The following is a 22,800-nucleotide window of genomic DNA, read 5'->3' as shown; positions in this document are numbered from 1 at the left end:
TAAAAACACATAATGCTAAATAACATCAACCGCCACAGTTTTAGAGGTGCCAAAATGGAATTGGGTCTCGAAACAAAAAGAAAGTAACATTTTTAAAAGCGGCTATCAACTGTCCTCTAGTGGTCAAAATTACAAGTGCAACTAGAAAGTGAACCCGTTTGCAGACGGTACACTGCCCATCCTTACGACACAGTCGTTTCCAGGTTAAGAATGACTTCCGGCAGCAAAATCTTCACTCACTTAATACGGTCAGTTCTCAAAACTGCAATAACAAAGGAATTGCACAGAAAAGGAGTAAAATATGTAACTTCCCCTCTCCTGTACATGTCCCTACTTTCATTTGAGCAATCAAATACGTACATGTAAAAGGGTGTTTTTAAGGGGATTAAGGGAGATGTGACAGATGAAAATAGCCCAAGATTAAGTGTGGACTGTGTCCAACAGAGTGTGATGCGTTTTCAATAATCCATAAAATATCAGTGGACCCCTTGTGGTTCGACATTCACGACACTGATACCTGTAATGAATTTAAGAGAAGCGTAATTATTCACAGATTTCCATTTTTCACTGTTGGGCTTGGTCCATATCTCCTGTGAATAGTGAACATGTGGGATGGCTCACTGGAGATGAACAGTCTGATAATATGTCAGAAGAAGTTATCAGTAATTAAGGGTTTATTAACACAACGGTGTGATTGTAGAAACAGGGTTTACATTGCATTTTTTTTTTCAACAATGGCATAGTGTGGTGGAGTTATTTGCAACCTGTGTGAAAAGGGCTAACAGACACTTTCCAATCTTTTTTCTTTTATTTTTTTTGACAGCTGTGATACTACCTTGAAGGTTAAAAGTAGCGAGATTTACAGGAGCATACTTTACAGGGCAGTGAGAGAAAACAGGTAGTGCAAAAACGTTATTTTCAAAAACATCCACTAAATTCTATATTGGAATGTGTTTACACGGCGAGTGTTTTGAAACAAACAGCCAAAATGATCAAATCTTTCTTAGTTGTCAGTTAAAAATGTTCAACGCACACTTTAAGGGAATGTTGCATTATTAAAGCAGTTCCTGCTGAGGGCCTTTGAATTGACTCCTTATCAAACCTTTGACTTCCAGTGAAGCTGGATGGGAAGGAGTAAGTAAGGGATGTATGGAATTTTTAGTCACACAGGCACCTAAGAGAATCCAACAACATTAATAAAGCGACACCATTTTCCAATAAAGGCACAACAAACAACTTCACTGATGACACACAAACTTACATTGGTCTTTGGGACAAGAACAGTACAAATTCCCTCCATAGCACCCCCAACCCCGCTATAAACAAACAAACAAACACACACACACGCACGCACGCACGCACGCACGCACACACACACACACACACACACACACACACACACAAATTGCACAATACAACAAATAGATGATTTTTTAAAATAGATGATTTTTTTAAAAACACAATAACTGTTTATCCACCAGACCCATCCTTTATTCATAATTTGGCTATGACAATAAAAGAAAAACATGATGGTGAAACGTTAAGTACATTTGTGGTTAAAAGGTGTCCGATGCTATTAATGTTTGACATTAAAGCGACACAAGAAGAAGCACATATATGCAGACCATAAAAATATACCACCTATGAAGAAATAATAAGCAAATTTGCACAATTACTGTTAAAGAAATACATTCAAATGCTTACGTTGACTAAAACGCAATCTTAATAACAAGCAGTCGTACAGCACTCACTTCATTTCACTAAAAATACTCAGCATATTTATCTTATGTCAATAAATCCTGCAATAAATTCATATTTACGTACATAATTCCCCTCTATATCACCATTAGTTATTTAATGTAGAAGATCGATGTATGGGACATACTGTTTTGTTTTGTTTTTTTCATTGTTTTTGCTAGCTCATCCTGTGCTTTGATTGGCCAGTTTGCATTGGGGAGGTGTGGCCTACCAACAATTCAATTTGTTCTTTCTTTAAAAATAAAATAAAAAATGGAAAAGTGGTTATTTGAAAAGTGTGTTCAGATCGCAATACTTTGGCTTCATGACACATTCCAAAAACCGGCATTAGTGGTTAATCTTTTTTTTATCAGGAAAAAAAAGTATATTTCTATCTCTTTCCGTTTTGCAGCAATTAGCATTAGAATATAGCTAAGTTTCATCATTATTCACAAATCTGTTGAAAACACTGGGGAAAAGAGCTTGTTGCAACATGGCCCTGGTTGATCTCTTATATTCTACTCCAAAGCCTTCTGTATGCTAAGGCATAACAAAAAACATAAAAAAAACCCCATCTAAATAAATTTTTGGGACCCTCGCAAAATTTAGAATAAAACATGTTTATACGTTTTTGGGATCAAATGAGTTAATTCTCCATAGGTGTGTATGATTGCTTGTCTATATGTGCCCCACGATTGGTCGGCGACCAGGCCAGGTTTTACCCAGCCACACGCCCAAAATCAACAGGAAAAAATCACTTGCGCCCTAAAGATGACAATCCAATTAAAATGGATGGATCATAAAAGTGCATTTTTTTTCATTAGTATGTGTTGACAATTACAGTAAAACACAAGGACAACAACAGACCTACAGTACAGGCCAAAAGTTTGGACGCACTTTCTTTCTCAATGCATTTGCTTTATTCTCATGACTCTTTTGTATTGTAGATTCTCACCGAAGCCATCAAAACTATGATGAACTGATGTCAAGTTATGTACTTATTAACAAAAAAAAAAAAAGTGAAATAACTGAAAAAAACTTTTCTATTATAGAATCTTCAAAATAGCCATCCATTGCTCTGGTTACTTTTTTTTGCATACTCTTGACATTCTTACCTCTGGGAACACCTTAAAGACGGTTGGAAAACCCTTTCGAGGAAATGCCAAGAATGTGCAAAAAAGTAATCAGCGAAAAGGGTGGCTATTTATTCATATATTTATTTTATTATTTTCACATTTTTTGTGTTTAAGTTCATAACTCTACATGCTCATTGGTTACAATGCACATAGTCATAAAAATAAAGCAATGTATTGAATGAGAAGGTGTGTCCAAACTTTTGGCCTGTACTGTATGTTTTAACCTCCACTGCAATGGCACAGTTGCTGCATTATCACAATAAATCAGCACCTAAAAATCACCAGATGCACGCACACACACACACTTCACAAAAAGCCCACGCAGTGCACCAAAAGCTCAGATACGCACATTTGAGTAGGTTTTGTGTAAAAAAGAAAAGAATGGCATGGAGGATTAACAGAAATGTGGTGCGTGTAGAGAGGTGGACGTTATCATGATAAGAGGTATCTATGTAGCTTAGTTATTCAGGTTGTCACATGAATAGTTTAAAAAAATGTCGCTACGAATTAACAGTCAGCACACTTCTTTCCATGTGGAAAGTCGCGCTCAGAAAGTTAGCACACGAGCCCGGTGATGAGACGGCAAACGCCGGCATCTAACACCGAGGGATGAGGCCTTTCTTGTAGGCGACCGTGCCGGCCACTGTGGCGACGGACAGAAAGGCCGACACTCCCACAAATTTCACCAGGCCGGCTACTGAAGGCAAGTTCCTGTCCCAGAAGGTGGTGACGAAAGGGCGCGCTGGCACATCCTGTTGGGATGTTGACGAGGCGGGGCTTCAATAACATGTATCATCACTTAAGTATGTGCAGTCAAATTTCCGAAGACTCTTCTCACCTCCGATTCGGGCTCCGTCTGCCAGATCTGGCTGCGGTGGATTTTTCCCATCGTGCATAAAATCTGCAGCACAGTAAATGGTGGTCATTGTGCATTAAGGGCAGTGTTTTTTTACGAAATGAATAAATAATATTTCAAGCCTAACTTATAAATGCCCATTTACTTTTTTAAAGAAAATTTTAACACAAACCTACTAAATAAACCTCAGATGATACATATTCATTTATTTGAAATGCAAAATTCTCAGGTGTATATATTTAGTATTAATATTTATTTATTTATTTATTTATTTAACGTTTTTGGGATGTCTGCGTTCAGTTTCATCCCTAAAACATAAAAAATGAAAAAAATGGAGAGAGAAAAATGGACAAAAGTGTTTTTTTCCATATTTATCAGGTATAGGTGCAATTCATACAATATACTTTATGTATTTTTAAATAAATACTCGTTATATAATAATTAATATATTATTATATAATAAATACTTTGGCTCTGTGTGCCCTGCAATTGGCTGGCAACCAGTTCAGGGTGTACCCTGCCTACTGCCAGAAGCCGGCTGGGATAGGCTCCAGCACCCCCCGCGACCAGGACAAGCGGTTAAGAAAATGGATGGATGGATGAAATAAATACTCTCATTATTATTCATTTAAAGTAATTATACTATATTAATACTAAATACATAAACCCGAAATAAATAAGCTTTATATATTCATATGTTTATTTGGCAGGTTTGTATTAAATTAGGAAAAAAATAGAACATAATGCAAAGTATTTTGATGCAACATAACGCAATGTAAAGTAACATAACATACGACACAAGGTAAGATCATTTAAGCTTACATGATGTAAGATAACGTCACAATTAGCTAACGTCACATACTTCAATGTTCACATAAGTTAATATAGCTAACCACAGGTAACGTAATGTAAGGTAACAATTACTTTTTTTTCCCTTTTTTTTTTTAAATATACGGTATTTAGTTAAGTAACTACGAAGAATTCAAAAGAAAAACAACCCACAGGCCCTCCAAGAGGTGGGATGAAAGATGGGACTAAAAGGACGGACCACCCGGCAATGACAATGGCAACAGAAAGCTCCGAATGTGAACAAAACGCTCCGAAAGTGTGCCCGCGGATGGGAAAAGGTGAAAACCTATAGAGGACTGAGAATCCACCAGGGGAAGGCTAAGTGTGGTCAGGGCGGCCAACAGCAACCTCGCACCGCTGCTGCGGATGAAACAAGAAGAAGGAGCAGAAACCAGGTAGAGAACCACAGTGCAAAAGGACTTAACGGCACAGGGGAAGGACGTTCTCCCTTCTCCATCTCACACAGAACAGAGTTTCAAGCAGAGTCTAAGAAACCAGCGAGAAAGAACAAGCTCAGATGGCCAAAGTCAAACAAAGTAGCGGCATGCCGTACTTTGGATACAGACCTGACCAGGATCCTGAAGGAACGGTTGCATTGAGGGCTGGAAGCCAAGCATAACCTGATTGGAGACATCATATACAAGATCTGCAGGGACAGGTTGGGTGGAGTTATCTCCAAAAAGAGGGCTGCCCCAAGGGACCGCAGAAGGGGGGAAAAGGGAAGAGGTCAGGCGAAAGCTGAACAACTGCTGGAGGAGAAGTCAGGGAAGCTGGAAACCACCGGGGAAAAAATGGAACAGTTGTCAGAAGGCAGTTCAGCGACCCGCTAAGAAACACCCCGTTAGGAACACCAGGGTACGTTCCCAGACCTGCAAGCTCTACAAGAACTGCCCCAATGTGCTCGAGTTGCTCTGGCACCTACTGAGAACATCCTGGGAAAAAGCAACTCATTCAAACAGAGTGGAAAAAGGGCTGTAGCAGTCTTCATCCCCAAGGAAGCAATTCAGGAACATCGCTTTGTTAAACGTTGAAGGGAAACTCTTCTACTACCTACCTGCTCGAAAGTCATTACATAGGCTTTCCAACACTCTACAATGATCTGGTACCAGATTCAGAGGGCCAAGCGGGAGAAGACCGATCTGCACGTCTTCTGGCTCGACCTCGCTAACGCATATGGATCAGCTCCACATCAATTGATTAACCGTGCATCAAGACCATGGTAGCAAATTGCTTCAGTAGTCTGCAGATGCGCTTTGCTCTCCAGGATTTCAACACCGGGTGGCAGCAGCTAGAAGTGGGAATTGCCATTTCTTCAACCCTGTTTTGTGGCGGCCTTTGAGGTAATACTCATTGGAGCGAGGCAAATGGTTGCCGGAATTAACTCATTCAGTGCCATTGACGGCTATTGACGTCAAAAATCAATTTGAATTAGGCTGGCAGTGAATGGGTTACACCATTGAGGAGCTATATGGACGATGTCACCAGCCTCCTCCAGACATCAGCATGTACATCCCGACTGATAAAAAGTGTGGAAATGACAAGACCACCTTTGTCGTCAGGGGGGGGAGAGGGGGGGGAGAGGGGGGGGAGAGGGGGGGGTCCCCTTCCTGTCAGAATAACCCATTATAAGAATGAAAAAATACACTAGGCCAAGAGAAACACCACGGCCAGGATTAAAGGAGCGGAACGTCGGTAAATGGTGGTTCCTGGCTGACGACCCTGCAGCTGAACCATGGGCATCGGAGCAGGTGCGGCAAGCAGCAATGCCAAGCAGAAAATGCTAGCTACATGCATATCAAACGATTCAATTACATTTCGTAGTGAACCACACAGACTAGACCAGTGGTTCTCAAATGGGGAAATGTGTACTCCTGGTGGTACGTGAAGGCACTCCAGCCAGGGAACGTGTGATTTTAAAATATATTGAATAAGTATATGTAAATAATTCTAAGAAAAATATAAATTCATAAATTGAATTTTATATTTAGTAGGCTATTCAATTTCAACCTCTCCCCCATACTAGAATGGGTTGACCCAACTTGTCACATGCCACCTAGAATCACCTGTCAATCACTTGAACTTTTTATTTAAAATTCATTGAACTTTTTCGTTTTGAGAACAGAGCTTTACTAGGATCCCAAAAGATGAGACTTTATGCTGCTAATAATTTGTATGTGCACAAATCTTTATTTATAATTAAATCATTTATTTAATTTGTTGTTATATATTTTTATTTCCAAATAGAGACCACATAAATAGAAATAGAGCTCCAAAGTTTAATACATCAAACAATGATGGCGCAGCACAAATGTATTTATTTATTTTTCAGAAATGCTTTGCGCTGGTTAGGGGGTACTTGGCTGAAAAAATATTTCACAGGATTAACGTCACTGAAAAAAGGTTGAGAACCACTGGATTAGACGACGTGATTTAGCACAAGGTCAGAAGTGTAAAAACAACAGACATTTACATTTCCTTCCATTCCCATAAACTATGTATGCCACATTTGTACTGGTGTGATCTGCAATAAAGTGTTCATCCAAAATGCAAACAGTGTTTGTGGAGGAGACACTTGAGACACACTCGGGAAAATAAGAAGGGGATGCTACAAACGCTTTAACATCAAAAGACAGATGAATTTTGTATAGATGACTAAAGCGATATAAAAACATTGTGGTGCAAGGGAATATTATTTCAACAAAGCCTATTAAGTAGACCAAGTATGGAGTGCACTAAACTTGAAATGTGTCTTTAACGGGATGCGTGAGGGACACATGAGACACGGATGCATTCACAAGTGAATGAAGGTAGGCCGGATGTCTTCCAATCAGGCCAACAAAGCCAAGCTGATCTCTGGTGATAGTGAGGGAGTGGCAGCCAATCTTGTTATACAGTGGAGGTAAGAGGGTATTGCATGACGCTAATAACGTTAGCATGGCACCGGGTACTCAGCATGACCCAGAAGAATGGAGATTCTGTCAAGCCATATGTAATATCTTTAGTCGTCTTGGAAATTAGCATGAATATCATGTGCGTCAAGAAAGGCATCATTTGGCTCTCAGCAAAGAGCCTTGTGCTTTTTGTAAGTCACAAAGTTACTTCTTAAACAAGAAAGTACAACGTCGTATTAGAGCCACGTATATATATTTTTTAGAGGGCGGGGGCAATATTCAGAGAAACAAACTCGTAAATTTACAACTTTATAAAGTGGCAAATTTGCGCGAAAAAAACTAAAAAACTTACGAGAAATACACATAGCGTAGCTATAGTCTAATCATGTGAGGGTTCGTTGGTGGTACACTGTTTATAAAATGAAAAGACGGATTCATTCTTAAATTTAAACTTTACTCGTCATTCACCGCAGCTAGAGCGACAACACTTCCTGATCCCCTATCAGCTGATTAAACACTAACCAATCAGATGCTAGCATACTTTAGGTAAATGCTAGTGAATGACGGAGAGCAGCAGATTCGACACATCAACTTAGATACTTGTACAACAACAACAAAAATGTATGAACATTTGAACAAATTAACATAAATGCTTGATCGTCCGGGTGTGGACCTTCGCAAAGCGAGGCGTCTTTGTCGCTGGCCAGTGGCCGTACACAACGGTTCAAAGAGCGAATGCTTAACATGATATGGTTAATCTATGCTAAAGCAATTAGGCTACTATCTCCTTATTTGGAAACCCGATCGAAACGTATTGGCACAAACAGTCGAGTAGTACGCTACGTGTATTCGTCGTAAATTATTGAGGTTTTTTTCTCGCAAATCTGCCACTATATAAAGACGCAAATTTGCGCGTTTTTTTTCTCGCAATATTGCCCCCGCCCTCTAAAAAATATATATTTGCACGTGGCCCTAAAATGCCGTCGTAAGAAAGAGCAATGAATACTATTTGACATTAATATTATCGCTTCATCACGTGATGAACTTCAATTCTCACTGCAGCGGCCGTCTACGAATATATACTCAAGGTGTCCTCGTATTCCACTTTACCAACATTGTCTGATATTTTGTGTGTGTTCTGACCTCCCTGGCTGCCCTCTCTCCAGCCTGGACAGCACCCTCCATGTAGCCGCTCCACACAGTGGCGGTTTCTGTGCCTGCAAAGTACAACCTGCCCACCGGCTCTCTCAGCACCCTGCAAGGAAGACATGGAGAGGCTTTACCTGCTGTTAACCACGGACACAGCTCCTTTATCCACTCTGCTTACCTTCCAAACTGGGTGAGGATGCCTGGCGGGAAATAGGTCGTGTAGCATCCTCCTGAGTACTCCTCTTCACACCAGTTCTTCTCCTCGTAGTGGATCGCCTGGTGCACACATTAATGGCCTGATTTACTCAGATCCTAAATAGCGGGTGCTAAATTTTGTGTTCACTGTCCCTCTTAACAGACTGCGTGCTGTCGGTATGCTGCAGCTCAATACATTTCTAATAATTAGGGGTGTCAAAATTAGTGCGTTAATTTTGAGATAATTTACAGTTCCTTTAACGCCACAAATTTTTTTTTAACGCCCCTTACTCGGAAAGCCTGTACTAGGGGAATTCCAGTCGCAACGCAGCAGAAACATCCACGTCAAAATGTTGGAGTCATAAATGTAATACTAATGCATATATTTGTGGAGACTGGGGACAAGTTGTATTTTAGAATTTGAAAATTTTGAAAAATGTGCACTGTTTCACAAGTTACTTTATGTTAAAGATTAGATAGCTCTTAATATGAAAAGAAAAATGCACTGAGCGGTCACCATTGTCTTACAAATGCAAGTATGCCACCTAGTGGCAGAAGAAATGACCTCAACACAAATCATATATCATAGGGGTGAACCAAAAATCGATTCTCATAAGAATCTCGATTCAGAATCAATTTTAAATGTTATTTAAATTATTTTATACTCTCTTGCCTTTGTCTGTGTGTGCCTTTATTTGGAGCGCTGTTCATGTTGTATCCGATTTGGCCATTTAGGGGCAGTGTGGTTCCACGCGGTCTAATACACTGTTAAGTTGTAGCCACATTAGAGAGTAGAAGGAAAAAGTCACGATCAAGTTATTCCAATAAATGTTGTTTTTTTGCAGTGTGAATCCGTTCTTTTGAGTGATAAAAGTGCCACGAGTAGCGCGCTAATTAGCATTAGCGAGTCAGACTGGAGTAGATCATTACAATTCCTTGCAAATCTATAGAAGCAAAAATCATTGTCAATCAAATAATTTTGAATCAAAAATCGCTCTTAAGCGAGAATCTATTCTGAATCGAAACGCAGGCCCAAAAATCGGAATCGAATCGTGAGACATTCAAAGATTCCCACTCCTAATATATCACACTGTTTTTTTACAGTACAGTACATCTTTTTAATTTTTAACTCAATGTTATGAATTATTATGAAATTACTGTATCAATGACTAAAAGATGAGGCTATATTTGTATTTTTTTTAAACATTTTTCCCACTTTTATGTTAACAAGAGTATGAAGACTATTTTTCATACTTTTATGAATATAAAAAATATGTTATTGTACATTTAGAACAGATACGAAATACGTGATTAACCGTGAGTTAACTATTGAAGTCATGCGATTAATTAAGATTAAAAATCCTAATCACCTGACTCCCCTAATAATAATATACATTTTCAGTAAATAGCATTTGCTCTCTCTCTTTCTGACACACGGCTTAGCATTAGGAGAGTTGTAAGAAGTTGAGTGCAGTCATAACATCCATCCACCCAATCAACTTGAAATCTCTGCGTGGCAATTACGTGTCTTTGATATTTGCAGTCATGCTTACTTATGGTTAGCAGATCAGCTTCTACACTGTTTGCCAAAGAAATCAAGATTGTGCACAGTTTCGTGAGTGCAAACCTTTAAAGTAAATGAAGCCCATACTGTAGTGTTTACATAGATTGTAAATGATTGCAGTCTTCCATTTGTTTGTTTGGGATTCCAAACTCACATGCAGAGCTTCCTCAGTGTCTAGCGCTCTGGAGAAGCTCTCACAGATCTTCTTGAACCTAGACACGAAAGAACATTTTAGGCACGGAAGTGAAAATTTGTGTTGATCTTTTGTCACAACGGTAGTAATACCTCTCTTCTTTGGTGAGCCTGCAGAACTTTCTGCATTTGCGAGCCAGGATAAATCTGCCAGAGGGAACAAAAGACATTCTTTTTAAACCACCTTTAATGTTCAATTGTACACTCGAGTGCGGGGACTGTTGGGTTTATGACGGTCTCGACATATGACCTTTTGAGGTTATGAATGGTGGCTAGTTTGAGCTAATGTAATGAATGAGTTTATACAGCGGTGTTAGAATACATAAGGTTGTTACATGGCACAAGACAGCATGCTCATTTAGGGCTGTACTTAGTGTTTTTCATTATTTTGTTATGTATTTATGGCCTAAATGTGTTTTTTCCCCCTTTCATTTTAGTTTGGATTCCTTGTTCATCTGCCAATGTTTGAAGTTCTGAGTGTTCACAGTATTATCATTTCTTATTTGTCTGGATGTCTATTTTCACCCCATAATGGCTGGCACGCTGCCATCAGGCTTTGTGTCATCCAGTGTCAGTCCAACGGGTGCCCCCTCCTCCTCGATCACCATGCTGCCACACAAACCTGAACACAGCCCATCCAAAGTTGATGAAAAAAACAAACAAACAAACAAACAAAACATACAAAGCAAATGACAGATTCTCCCTCGCCTTTTTTCCTCCAGAAGTTCTCTTTGTAGTACACCATGCACTTGATGACCGAGCCCATGGGGACACGACTGATTAACTGGTTCCTCAGTGGGGGAAGCTCGGGGTAAAAGTGTACCTTTTGGTTGAGACATGGAGGGATGGCCAAAATCACGTACTTGGCCTGAGGATGTTGAAGAAGAAAAAAGCCAGCAGATGGCAGCACAGAGCAACATATGGTTATTGCGCTTGTAGCTCTCATTTCTCTGTGACGCGACTGCAAAGCTACATGGAGATATAGACCCGCCAGCACACTTCCAGGTGGCAAAAGGAAGTGACAATATCGCTAACCTGAACTGAACTTTATGACAGAAAGTTATTGTGTTTGGGGTTGTACTGTCAGATATTACCCAAAATGTTTAGGTGCTCCTGAAAAAAAATAAATAAATCAAAATTAACTCATTCACTGTCATTGATGGTTATAGACGACAAAAAAATTCATTTGAACTATAAGTTTAACTTTTTTTTTCACTTTTGTTAACAAGAGTGTGAAAACATAGATTTTTTTAAATTGTACATTTAGAACAGATTTAAAATTTGTGATTAATCATGAGTTAACTAGTGAAGTCATGCAATTAATTACGATTAAAAAATGTAATCGCCTGACACCCTTAATTTTTTATAATCTTTTCTTTTCTTTTTTTAAATCGTGTCAGGCGATTTAAATTTTTTATTGTAATTAACTGCATGACTTCAATAGTTAATTCACGATTAATCACACATTTTTCTATCTGTTCTAAATGTACAGTATTTTTTTTGGGGGGGGGGTTCATACTCTTGTTAACAAAAGTGGAAAAAACGTTAAATAGAAATAGTTCAAATTAATTTTGGACGTCTATAGCCGTCAATGGCAGTGAATGAGTTAATGTGGTGGAACCTGTGGGTTAAGAGGATAAATAGAGAAAGGGCCCGACTCAGAACCAAACCTCCATCATCAGGTTTGTAAAATAAAATTTTCCCACATGTCTAGAGTATAAAATGTTTGGCTGGGCTGACTTTTCTTTGAGTATCTCAACAATGCCAATGTTGCTAATGTCAGGAAATCCTAATGTTAGCTAGTGTTTGCCTAGCTGTAAAACAAATACAGTGGAACCTCGATATAATGGACATGGATATAATTGGGCAAAGGGATTGTCCGTTAGAGCTGTTTTTTTTTTATTTCATGGCTTAAAAACATCAAGTACTGTTTCCTCGCCTATATATGCCAAGTACTTACAATTACAAAATGGGGGAGGATGATGGTGTGCGTCTGGTCATGTTCATGAGCCACGATGTTATTGCTTTATTTTCACCACCGGTTCATCTTGTCAGATTAGATGCCATAAAGACTAGTTAAGCTATGACAAGAGAGCGGCGCAACCCATCACCATTCTGTAGCTGTTGATGGAATTACGGCCAATTCTGGAAGTAAGGGACTGCACCAATTACTTTAGAAGAGATGTTTTGAGTGGACTTTTTTTTCTATCTGCTGAATTCAGGGTCAGTTGGTTTTGTGTCCGTTAAATCCAGGAACAATAAAGGTCTATGCCCAGGCTAACAAGCAGCAGATTCCATTGTAAAGAATACAGCATTGGTTCTAACATGACCATGAGTTTAGAATGAGTGGATGCCGATCTGAGAAGTCTTCAGCACATAATTGAGTTCACCATCAAAAAAAGCATCAATGAGCCAGTCCCTGAGTGATCATGTTAACTATGTCTGAATTTCCACCATGTCTATTTTTGAGGCATCTTACCTGTGGCTAGCCATCCGCCCGTAACTTTGTAGCTCATGTAACTGTTTTTCGACTGACACTTCACAAACTTTGGCGGTGGTAGTAGTAAGCATTCCATAAACCCTTTTTTTCCCCTCAATCACTCTGCCTTGTTCAATTGACATGGAAGGGTTTGTTTACTAGTAGTGCCATTCGAGAAGGATCGGTCTTTTGCCACCTGAAAGTATGTGTGAGGTCATGGAAAAAAGGTGTGTTAACAACTTACCATGTATGTCTGTTTGTCCGTTGTCTCCACCACCACCATGTCGCCACTCTGGTCAATCCTGTAGACCGGAGATTGCAGCTTGACCCGATCGCCGAGTTCTCTGGCCATGCACTCGCTGATCTGACCCGAACCGCCCACAAATTTTCTCTCCTGGTGATGGAGAGAGCAATCAGCATGTAACTATTTCGAATTGTGTTTCGTCCTAACATCCAACCCTTAACAAACAAACAAACATCTCTCAAACAGACATGGGAAGTAACAAAGTACAAATACTTTGTTACTTTACTTGAGTAGTTTTTATCAGTACTTTGTACTTTCCTTAGTATATCCGTTACATTTTAACATGAGCATCTGTACTTTTTACTTGATACATTTTCAAAACAAGGTTGTTAAATACATTTTGTAAAATAGATACCAATACTGTAAAAAAATAAATAATACATGCAGCATTGCACTTTAAAAATCTGCGATACAGCGAGACCACGAAAAGTGAACCGTGTTATAGCGAGAGAACACTGTATACTCATTTTTGCTCCATTAGCTAATATTTTTCAAATTGACGTAGGAGGAAACATCCAGTAAAAATACTTTTTACTTCTACTCGCCAAGTACATTTCAGAGCCTGGTCTTTTTTTCTTTTTTTTTTTACTTTTACATGAGTAATTATTTGAGTGAGTACTTTTTACTTTTTAAGTAATTGTACTTTTACTCAAGAAAATAATATCAGTACTTTTATTATCTCTGCTTTCAAATAAGATGGCTTTTTTCACCCCCCCCAACAAAAAACAAACAAAAATATTGAAAAAAAATAGACAGTGGGGGGTCTACTGTACATGCAAATTTTCACTAATAAGCACTGTTGTTTTTAGAATAAACAAATACAATTATAAAAATGGAAATATATTTATGTAAGGGTTATTTATTTTGCTTTACTATATATTTATTTTACACATGCATATGACATATGGACTTAGTATTCATATACATTTATATAACAAAATATAATGCAATAGATAACCCATTATTGTATAAATCATATGATAAACTCATTTTGAACATGTAAATTGTACCAAAGGATATTTAACTTATTGCTGTTTTTTTTAATGTATTTTTTTGTTTATATGGTCAAATAGTCCATCAATGTAATGAGAATAGAGTCACGATACAGAAGAATATACAGTAGATGTCCCATTGCAGCAAAAATAATATCCAGAGAATAAAGTTATACTATTAGAAGAATAACTGCTGCGTTCATTACAGTGTGGGAATCAATAAAAAATGCAACCTAATTTTCGTAACATTATAACAAGTCACGCAAATCATTCACAATTTATGATCAAACAATGTAGGTCAAGGGGACTGCTCGGATTGGCCGCTTGTTACTAGGCAGAGTTCACAGTGCTCGATCATGACTGCCTCATTGGCCAGTTCAAGTGTGCGTATTGCGGTAAGAGTCATACCTGTCCCCCGTTGGTGGTGGAGAAGATCCTCATGGTTCCTCCCGACTGCTTGATGTACCACAGAAACCAGAGGGCCGACACCTCGTGAGGTTCAGAGGTTACGTTCACGTTGACAAACAACGTGGCGAAGCGACGAGTGGCGCTGCAAACACGAGGCGTCGTGTGAGAACTGTGTAACTGTAAGCTGTACTCATTTGACTTTTTCTTGGCTTTTTGTGTTTTTTTGCGACACACAATCAAGGAGTTGGTGTTAAGAAAAGAAGAGTATACACAGGAAGTTGACGTGAATTGACAGGACACACATTCCGCCGTCACCAAACGACAGTTAAAAATGTTAGTGAGATGTGTGATTGTTTTTATGCATTGATATCAACAGTAATTAACGTGTTCTAATTATATAAGCTCAGTCAATTTACCATTTACCATTTAAATACAAACGTAGCCAACTGACATGGTACCTGGTCCAGCAAATTTTCTCGATGAGCTGCTTCATGCTCATCTGGTCCCACTCCTCAGCATGGGGGGCTTTCCAGGGGGCTTCTCTGGGGATCTGAAAGCAAAAGGGTCGGTCAGTTTTGATTGAATATAGAACAGGAGAAGCATTTACCTCCTTGCCCATCTTGTCAAAGGTCCTGAACAGATTGTTGAAGTCCAACTTGACGAGGGGGTTCCAGGTGGATGGAAAAGAACCTTTGAAGGAGGTCGACTTTCCCTAATGGACACAATGGAGAGTTTATTTTTGTTACCTTTCAATGACATTTTTAGAAACAGCAAGCACATTTGGCCTTTTGCTTGAAACATTTTAAGACATCAAAATTAGGCATGCCTTCAAAATCTAAAATATAGTATTATCTCTCTCTCTCTCTCTCTCTCTCTCTCTCTCTCTCTCTCTCTCTCTCTCTCTCTCTATATATATATATATATATAGCCCCCCAGTGCACAGGACGTAAGATTGAGTCCGGGCTTCGGCCTTCCTGGGTGGAGTTTGCATGTTCTCCCTGTGCTTGCGTGGGTTTCCTCCCACATTCCAGCGACATGCATGGCAGGTTAATTGAACACTCCAAATTGTCCATAGGTGTGTTTGTGGGTGTGGATGGTTGTTCGTCTCTGTGTGCCCTGCGATTGGCTGGGAACCAGTTCAGGGTGTACCCCGCCTACTGCCCGCAGCCAGCTGGGATAGGCTAATAATGATGCTTGCTTAGAATAATAAATGTTATATTATATGTGAAGTGATTTAAACAGAGACCTAAAGGCTAATTACAGACAAAAATAAATGTTCGCAAAAAATGCAACTTAATCTTCAGTACTTGATTATTGTAACGGTCTTCTGACTGGACTCCCTCAAAAGAACATTAAACAGCTGCAGCTCATTCAGAATGCTGCAGCTCAGGTTCTGACTTGAAAAAGGAGATCAGAAGTTACTCCCGTCCTAAAGACTTTACACTGGCTCTCAGTACCCTGTAGAATATAGTTTAAAATTACTACTTGTCTATAAATCACTTAATGGTTTGGGTTGTTAATACATTAAAAAAATGTTTAATTGGATATAAACTCAGTCTTGCTCTGTGGTCTGCAGACACGGGACAATTGGTGGAGTCCAGGTTTAAAGCAAACATGGGGAAGCAGCATGTAGTTATGCTGCACACAAAAGGAATAAGTTGACAACAGAAGTGAAGTCAGCCCCGAGTTTGTAAATGCTTTTAAATCCAGGTTAAAATCTTGTTGTTAATGTAGGTTATTTTAGTAATTTTGGTAAGCTACGTTTGTTTTCTTTGCTTTGCCTTTAAATTTCTTTCGCTGTTTTATTTGTAGATGCTTTTAGGTGCTGAGCTTTTGAAGCACATTGAGTTGCCTTATGTATGAAATGTGCTACATAAATAAAGCTGCCTTGCTTTACTAAGTACAATAATAAAACATTTCAACAGAGACTTTTGTGGCTCGCTGGGTGCTGCTATTTTGGTTAGCAACATAATAAGCAAATGGGCTATGTAGGAGTCCCATGTTTGATGTGTTTTTACCTCCAACCACTAGGGGGCAATGTGTTTTTGTTTGTTTACCTGAGCCATGGGCAGGTGGCCAGGTAATACTTAATTGGGGTTCCACTGGGGGACAGGTGTTACTGATTGGGAAGGGAAAACAATTCTGACAGGTGTTATCTTGTATTTTTTTGCGTTTATGTTATTACTTTGAGAAATGTGATTTTGTGAATTAAGAATTAAATGTCAAACATCATTCCAATCAAGAGAATTCTGTTGTTTTTTTGGACGCCTCTTTTACAAAAAGTCCAAAATTAAACAAGTCAGTAGCCACGAGTGTAGCGGCCAAATGGTGGTGGACAATCCTCTACACAGGCTCAGCAAGTCAAAGTTTTAAAGTGTGTGTGTGTGTGTGTGTGTGTGGTCTTGTTTTTGTTATACAGTGGGGCCAACATTTCGGGATTTCACAGAGTTGTGGGGCCACCCGTCCATGTGGGGCCATTTTGCTGGGCCCCACAAGTTTAGACCTCTTTTTGAGGGTCAAGACTTGGATTTAGAGTTTAGGTTTGAATTGGGTTATGGTTGAGGTTAGGGTAAGGAATAGGGGTAGCCAATCATTTTTGATGGTTGGGGTTAGGGGAAGGGGCTAGGAAATGCATTATGTCAATGAGATGGCCCCACAAAGATAGTAAAACAAACTTGTGTGTGTGCGTGTGTGTGTGTTAATGACGCTGTTTATTAACTAAGATTATTACACATGCAAGGAGCACGCATCTGAGTAGGGTGGGTCCTGGCCTGAAGCACAATGTACCTAAGGTTGTACCAAATAAGCTTGAACTTGCACTGCCGTTGCCTGTGGACAGACTGGTTTTATACACACATGCATGCACACATACACACGCACACAGACACATGCAACCTGCACACTCACTAGCTGACTAAATTGTTTTTTGCCCCACATATGGTTTGAAATAGTTTTTTTCAGGTGCCTGAGTATATGTAATAAGGTTGCGCCAAAAAAAGCAAAAAATATATGACAAATAAAATGTATCACAAAAAGTGCACCGTTGACATTTCAGCTGGATGAATAAATTATATGAAAATTAATGGACGGTTTACTATCCATTTCTTCTTGAAAACATCAACTGAAAAATTATCAAATAAATGCTAAAATTTTCAATAATGTTGCCAAAATTGTGCGACAGTTTTGGAAGGATCCATGTATTTTAAATGTATAATATATAATAATGACAAAATACATTTTGGTGAGTTCCAAAACATGTTCTACTTTATTGACCAGCACTTGGTATTTTATGACTTTTATGACAATGTGCTATTATCAGTGGTTGGACTTTTGACCTGTTTCTTAACACTCATGCGGAGAAAGTCCATTGAAGGAAATGTTATTGTAGTCACAATTTGTTTCATGCTTTTGCTCTCTGTGAAAATGAAAAGCATGTATCTTCCACTGTTTTTCTTTTTTTCTTTCTTTTTATCTGAAACCCATAAAAAGTGTACATCACCACATTTGTTGTTTATTTTCAAGTCACCCAAGGACACTTAAAAGGGATACTTGACTCAATGAGCCACTTTTCAACAGTAAGAAGGTAATATTTTGTCTATAATTAATGTGATAACCCCATTATTTTTCCTTTTAAAACTAATTTTGCCACTAAGATGACATCACCTGTGCTGAGGAAATAGGTAACGACCAATCATGGCTCACTTTGCTGACCAAACTCAGAAAACAGGTGATCCCCAACACAGGCGATAGAATCTTTAGTCAACAGCAAGTAGCAAAATACGTTTTTAAAGGTATGACATTTTCATGAAAAATAATGAAGTGTCCACATTAATTATAAAGATATTATCTTCTTACTGTTGAAAGTGGCTCAATGAGTCAAGTATCCATTTAAGCATCGAAAAATGAAAAAGGCTTCACCAGGAACAGCCACTATATAGTGGGTGTGGGCACGATTCTGGTCCTCCGGTTGGTTACTTCCGTGCCTATTTGTGGCACCTTGGTCGCAAGGAACTATGTTGAAGTGAATTGAGGAGCTTCATTGAGACGAAATGTGTGCTTTACTGCCAAATTGTGGCATCTATATGCAATTATAAACCTTTTGAGGGGGTAGCAATTACAAATGTTGACTATTCATGACACTTCTTTTAGGTCAATATTTGTCTTCGAAACCCACTGTTAAAATGTTAGCGTTCCAGTTGCCAGGTCTATGCAGGCGGTGTGTGTTGCAGTAATTAATGACAGGAAAGGAAAATATAATACACCACGAGATTTTTTTTCATTTTCCCAAGGGAAAAAAATGAAATGTCTATTTGGGGTGCGGTATTTATTTAAGCAAGTGGAGAACACACCCAGGAATTAATTGTTTTTTGAGTAAATAAATACACCAAAGGTGGTGCCTCTTAGCTCTTCATGTTAGACTCATACTAACATGCAGTGCAACCGGAAAGTATTCGAATGGAGTAAACTCCTTTTTTTCCCACCACAACATCATCCAAAAAGGAAAAAAAAATGTTTTAAATGTATTAAAAATAAGGAGAAGAAAAAAAACATCGCATGCACATAAGTGTTCACGGCCTTTGCTCAATACTTTGCTGATGCTCCTGCGGCAGTAATTACAGCCTCAAGTTTAAAGTTATTAAATTATACCACAAGTTCCAGTACTTTTGGGCAGTTTCGCCCATTCCTTTTTGCAGCACCTCTCAAGCTCCATCAGGTTGACGGGGATCGTCGGGTTTCTCCGGAGATGTCCTGAAGTCACTCCTTCATTGTCTTGTCCTTAGAGTCTGAGGTCTCCCCAGTCTTAGGTCTTGAGTACTCTGGAGCAGGCTTTCAACCAGGGTGTCTTGTCTTGACTTGTCTCCCAGTTTCTACTACTCAAAAACATCCCCCACAGCACAATGCTGCCACTTCCATGATTCACTGTAGGGATGGTATTGATCAGGTGATGAGCTGTGCCCATTTCCTCCAGACATGACACTTGGAATTCACGCCAAAGAGTTCAATCTTTGCCTCATCAGACCACAGAGTTGTCTTTCTCATGGTCTGAGAGCCCAGACTAAGGAGTGGTTTCTGTTGCCACTCAGCTCAACTTCGAGCTTCGGAGCAAAAGCTGTAAATATTTTGCACAAAATAAAAACATTATTTCCCACATTTTCATTTTAGTATATCGAATTTTGAGGGAGGAAATGCATTTATTCCAATGTGTGCTGCCACAGAAAGACAGTTCATTTGCATTTCCATGGTAATGGCGGTGAAGCAAATAAACAGGGCAGGTAAGCTTGTGAGGGAGAGGGGGATGCACACAAGCATCTGCTTTTACATCAGAGCAGCCAATCGCCTTTCGCTTGGCTGAAAAGACAACACAAACCCAACGGCTGTGTCCTGTAGGTGGCGCTAAAGTAACCAAAATATTAAGAAGTTTTATTGCAAGTTATTCATCAATCATTCAAATCAAACTTATATACCTCTTTTTATATATTAAAATTCAACTCAAAGCCCATCTACATGAATTAAAATCAATGTTATGTTGCTAACAAGTACCCTGCGTCGTATCAAAGATAATTTTTTGATATGTTGTGACGGTGTCTTTTAAGGGGACCAATCGATGGGCTAAATGTCATGTTCTGGTTATTGAATGATTTCTCCAAAATAAATTGATCAAATTGAAAATGCAATCTAGTTTCAGTATCCTGATTTAAAAAAAAATAAAAATAAAGAAATGGGGCACCATGGCAAAACAGACAAAAATATTGATTACATTCTGATTTGTGATTGCTCTGCGATGTGTGTGTGTTCGTTTTATTTCATGTTGTAAACAAGTTCCCTGCACACATACGATATGATCTTATATGGTGACGCTGTCTATAATGATCATTACAATTCCATTGCAGTCAGACATTTGATTGCTGGGTTTTGTGTGTCGATGTTCATGTTTTTTTGTTTTCCATTTTGTGTTCAATTCCAGTAAAAATCCAAAATGCTTTTAAATAAAGGGCATTTGAGTCTGTCCCTCTTTGCTGGAATACTGTATGAAGAACCAATTACGCCCCACAAATGACATGGCAATAAAGAGAAGACTTGCACCTAATTATTAGATGTTTGTAACAATGAGGCAACATCCCTGTCTGATACAGCTTGAGTGATATAACTGCCAACTGTAAATATAATAAGGTGATAAAATGTCAAATAAAAAAAGTCTGCTTGCCAATGAGTGACATGAAAGATTGCAGTGCTGACAGCTGCAGACCTCAGAAGCCTGCTGATAAAGAAAGAAAGCACTGGCCTTTTGGATTAGAATCTGTCAAAGAAAAGCTGATTAGCAATGCGGCCACGCTAGCAGGGCTAGCCCCTGATTACACAATGGCTGTGCACACGTGCTGAGTCAATATTAGTCCACTGACTTTCCACCACAACTCAGTAGGGTTGCCCCCTTGGAATTGACACTGGACCAAGCTTGGGCATATACAGTATATCGTATACGTCAGGGGTGTCAAAATGAGTGCATTCATTTTGAGTTAATTTACAGTTCCTTTAACGGCACTAATTTTTTTTATGCGCGATTAATGACCGCCCCTTACTTGGAAAGCCAGTACTGGGGAAATTCCAGTCGCACCAAAGCATACACGTCCATGTCAGAATTTAGCAGTAATAAATTTAATAATAATGCATATATTTGTGGAGACTGGGGTCAAGTTGTATTTTACAATTTTAAAAATGCACAGAATTTCACAACTTACTTGTTGATGGAGTCCAACACAATACACGCTTGGGAACGCCCCCTCATTTGAATAACATTTCATGATGCATTTTATGCTGAAAGCCTCTGCAGTATGAAATAAATAAATATGAGAGCAGAGCCTTTGTAGTTATTGATTTATATATTATTTTTGTATTTATTTCCACATTTATTTTTATAGATTTTATTTTGGGAGTTGTTCTTATTTTTGTATATATTTTTGTTGTTGGTTTTATCTCCATCTATATTTATTTTTTGTATTTAAATATTGAATGACACATTATATCTGTTTTTATTTATTTATAATTTTGGGCATTTTTGGTCCTCCAAAGCTGCATGCCTCAGCCTGTAATACAATGTATATCCCTCATCACAAAACAAACTGAACTGGAATATTCAGCTAGTTACACACACTCGAAAGATACAAACAAGACGTGGCAACGCATAACTATTCTAGAAAAATGTCACTAACAATGCAGATTTCACACATTTACGTACGTACTACATAGTCACAGACTTGGTGAACGGTTCTTTAAAAAGCCACCATGTAATATAAGTGTCGTATAGGCTACATACCATCTTGTTAAAACTTTTTGTTCAAAGTGATGTAGAAATGTGACGTCTGAAAATACCCCGCTGTGTTTCTCTCTGCACTCTTTCATTGTAAATTACCTGGCTTCCGTGATAGGAATGACTGAAATTACCGTACCGCACTTTTTCTGAAAAGAGCAATGCCTTAGCTTTCAGACATCGTTGGAATTTTACAACACACGGTGCCAGAATTACGGTAATCCAAAGTGCACCTATGGAAACGCTCTGTGACAAAGCGTTCCGCAACAGTACAGGGGACATTTTTAGACTACAGAATGAAGTAAATCAAATGAGCTTTTAGCATTTTTCAGGGGAAAAAATTGTGTCCCGGAAGAGATTTTTATTTTCCCAGGACAGCTGGTTAAAAAAAGAAATTCTGGGAAAAACTGGACGGGTGGCAGCTCTACCTCTAAGCAATTGGCTTCAAGGTCATTGGCAGCTCCAAAAAATCTGCTACTGCCACTAAAAACTGCCTTACACATGGGCATGTCTTTCGGAAGAGGCTAACAGGTTCACTTGTCAATGTATTATATATTTCATATATAAGTCTGTGTTCAACACATATGTCCCGCTTTTATGACGTCATGTCAACTCGTCGCTGAGTACATCGTTTCACTGTCTGTTTGGTAAGGTTTGCCTCATCTCAGAAATGCGCTTGATGCTGACAGTGACCAGACTCATCCGCTGTTACAGCGATGAGTCTGGTTTCCAGGCAAATAGA

At 38.9% G+C, this 22,800-nt stretch overlaps 1 protein-coding gene across 1 annotated transcript in view; it reads right to left on the bottom strand.

Annotated features, from left to right (window-relative positions):
- Positions 1 to 1,463: 1,463 nt before the first annotated feature.
- The window catches only part of maoa (monoamine oxidase a), a 34,593-nt gene continuing 13,256 nt past the window's right edge, over positions 1,464 to 22,800 (bottom strand). Inside the window, exons 4-15 of the mRNA XM_086091361.1 lie at positions 15,360 to 15,464; positions 15,211 to 15,302; positions 14,753 to 14,894; positions 13,293 to 13,442; positions 11,278 to 11,437; positions 11,095 to 11,191; positions 10,663 to 10,716; positions 10,532 to 10,589; positions 8,797 to 8,894; positions 8,613 to 8,724; positions 3,712 to 3,774; positions 1,464 to 3,625 (exon numbers count right to left, since the gene is read on the bottom strand). Coding sequence (XP_085947487.1) covers positions 3,470 to 3,625; positions 3,712 to 3,774; positions 8,613 to 8,724; positions 8,797 to 8,894; positions 10,532 to 10,589; positions 10,663 to 10,716; positions 11,095 to 11,191; positions 11,278 to 11,437; positions 13,293 to 13,442; positions 14,753 to 14,894; positions 15,211 to 15,302; positions 15,360 to 15,464 — 1,287 coding nt within the window. The 3' untranslated portion in view covers positions 1,464 to 3,469. The remainder of the gene's footprint in view (positions 3,626 to 3,711; positions 3,775 to 8,612; positions 8,725 to 8,796; positions 8,895 to 10,531; positions 10,590 to 10,662; positions 10,717 to 11,094; positions 11,192 to 11,277; positions 11,438 to 13,292; positions 13,443 to 14,752; positions 14,895 to 15,210; positions 15,303 to 15,359; positions 15,465 to 22,800) is intronic.

Source organism: Leptonotus elevatus, chromosome 12, assembly GCF_054856555.1.
Source record: "Leptonotus elevatus isolate MCC_2025b chromosome 12, RoL_Lele_1.0, whole genome shotgun sequence".
In the NCBI taxonomy this organism is placed as follows: Eukaryota; Metazoa; Chordata; class Actinopteri; order Syngnathiformes; family Syngnathidae; genus Leptonotus; species Leptonotus elevatus.
This window is presented reverse-complemented; position numbering and strand designations above follow the sequence as displayed.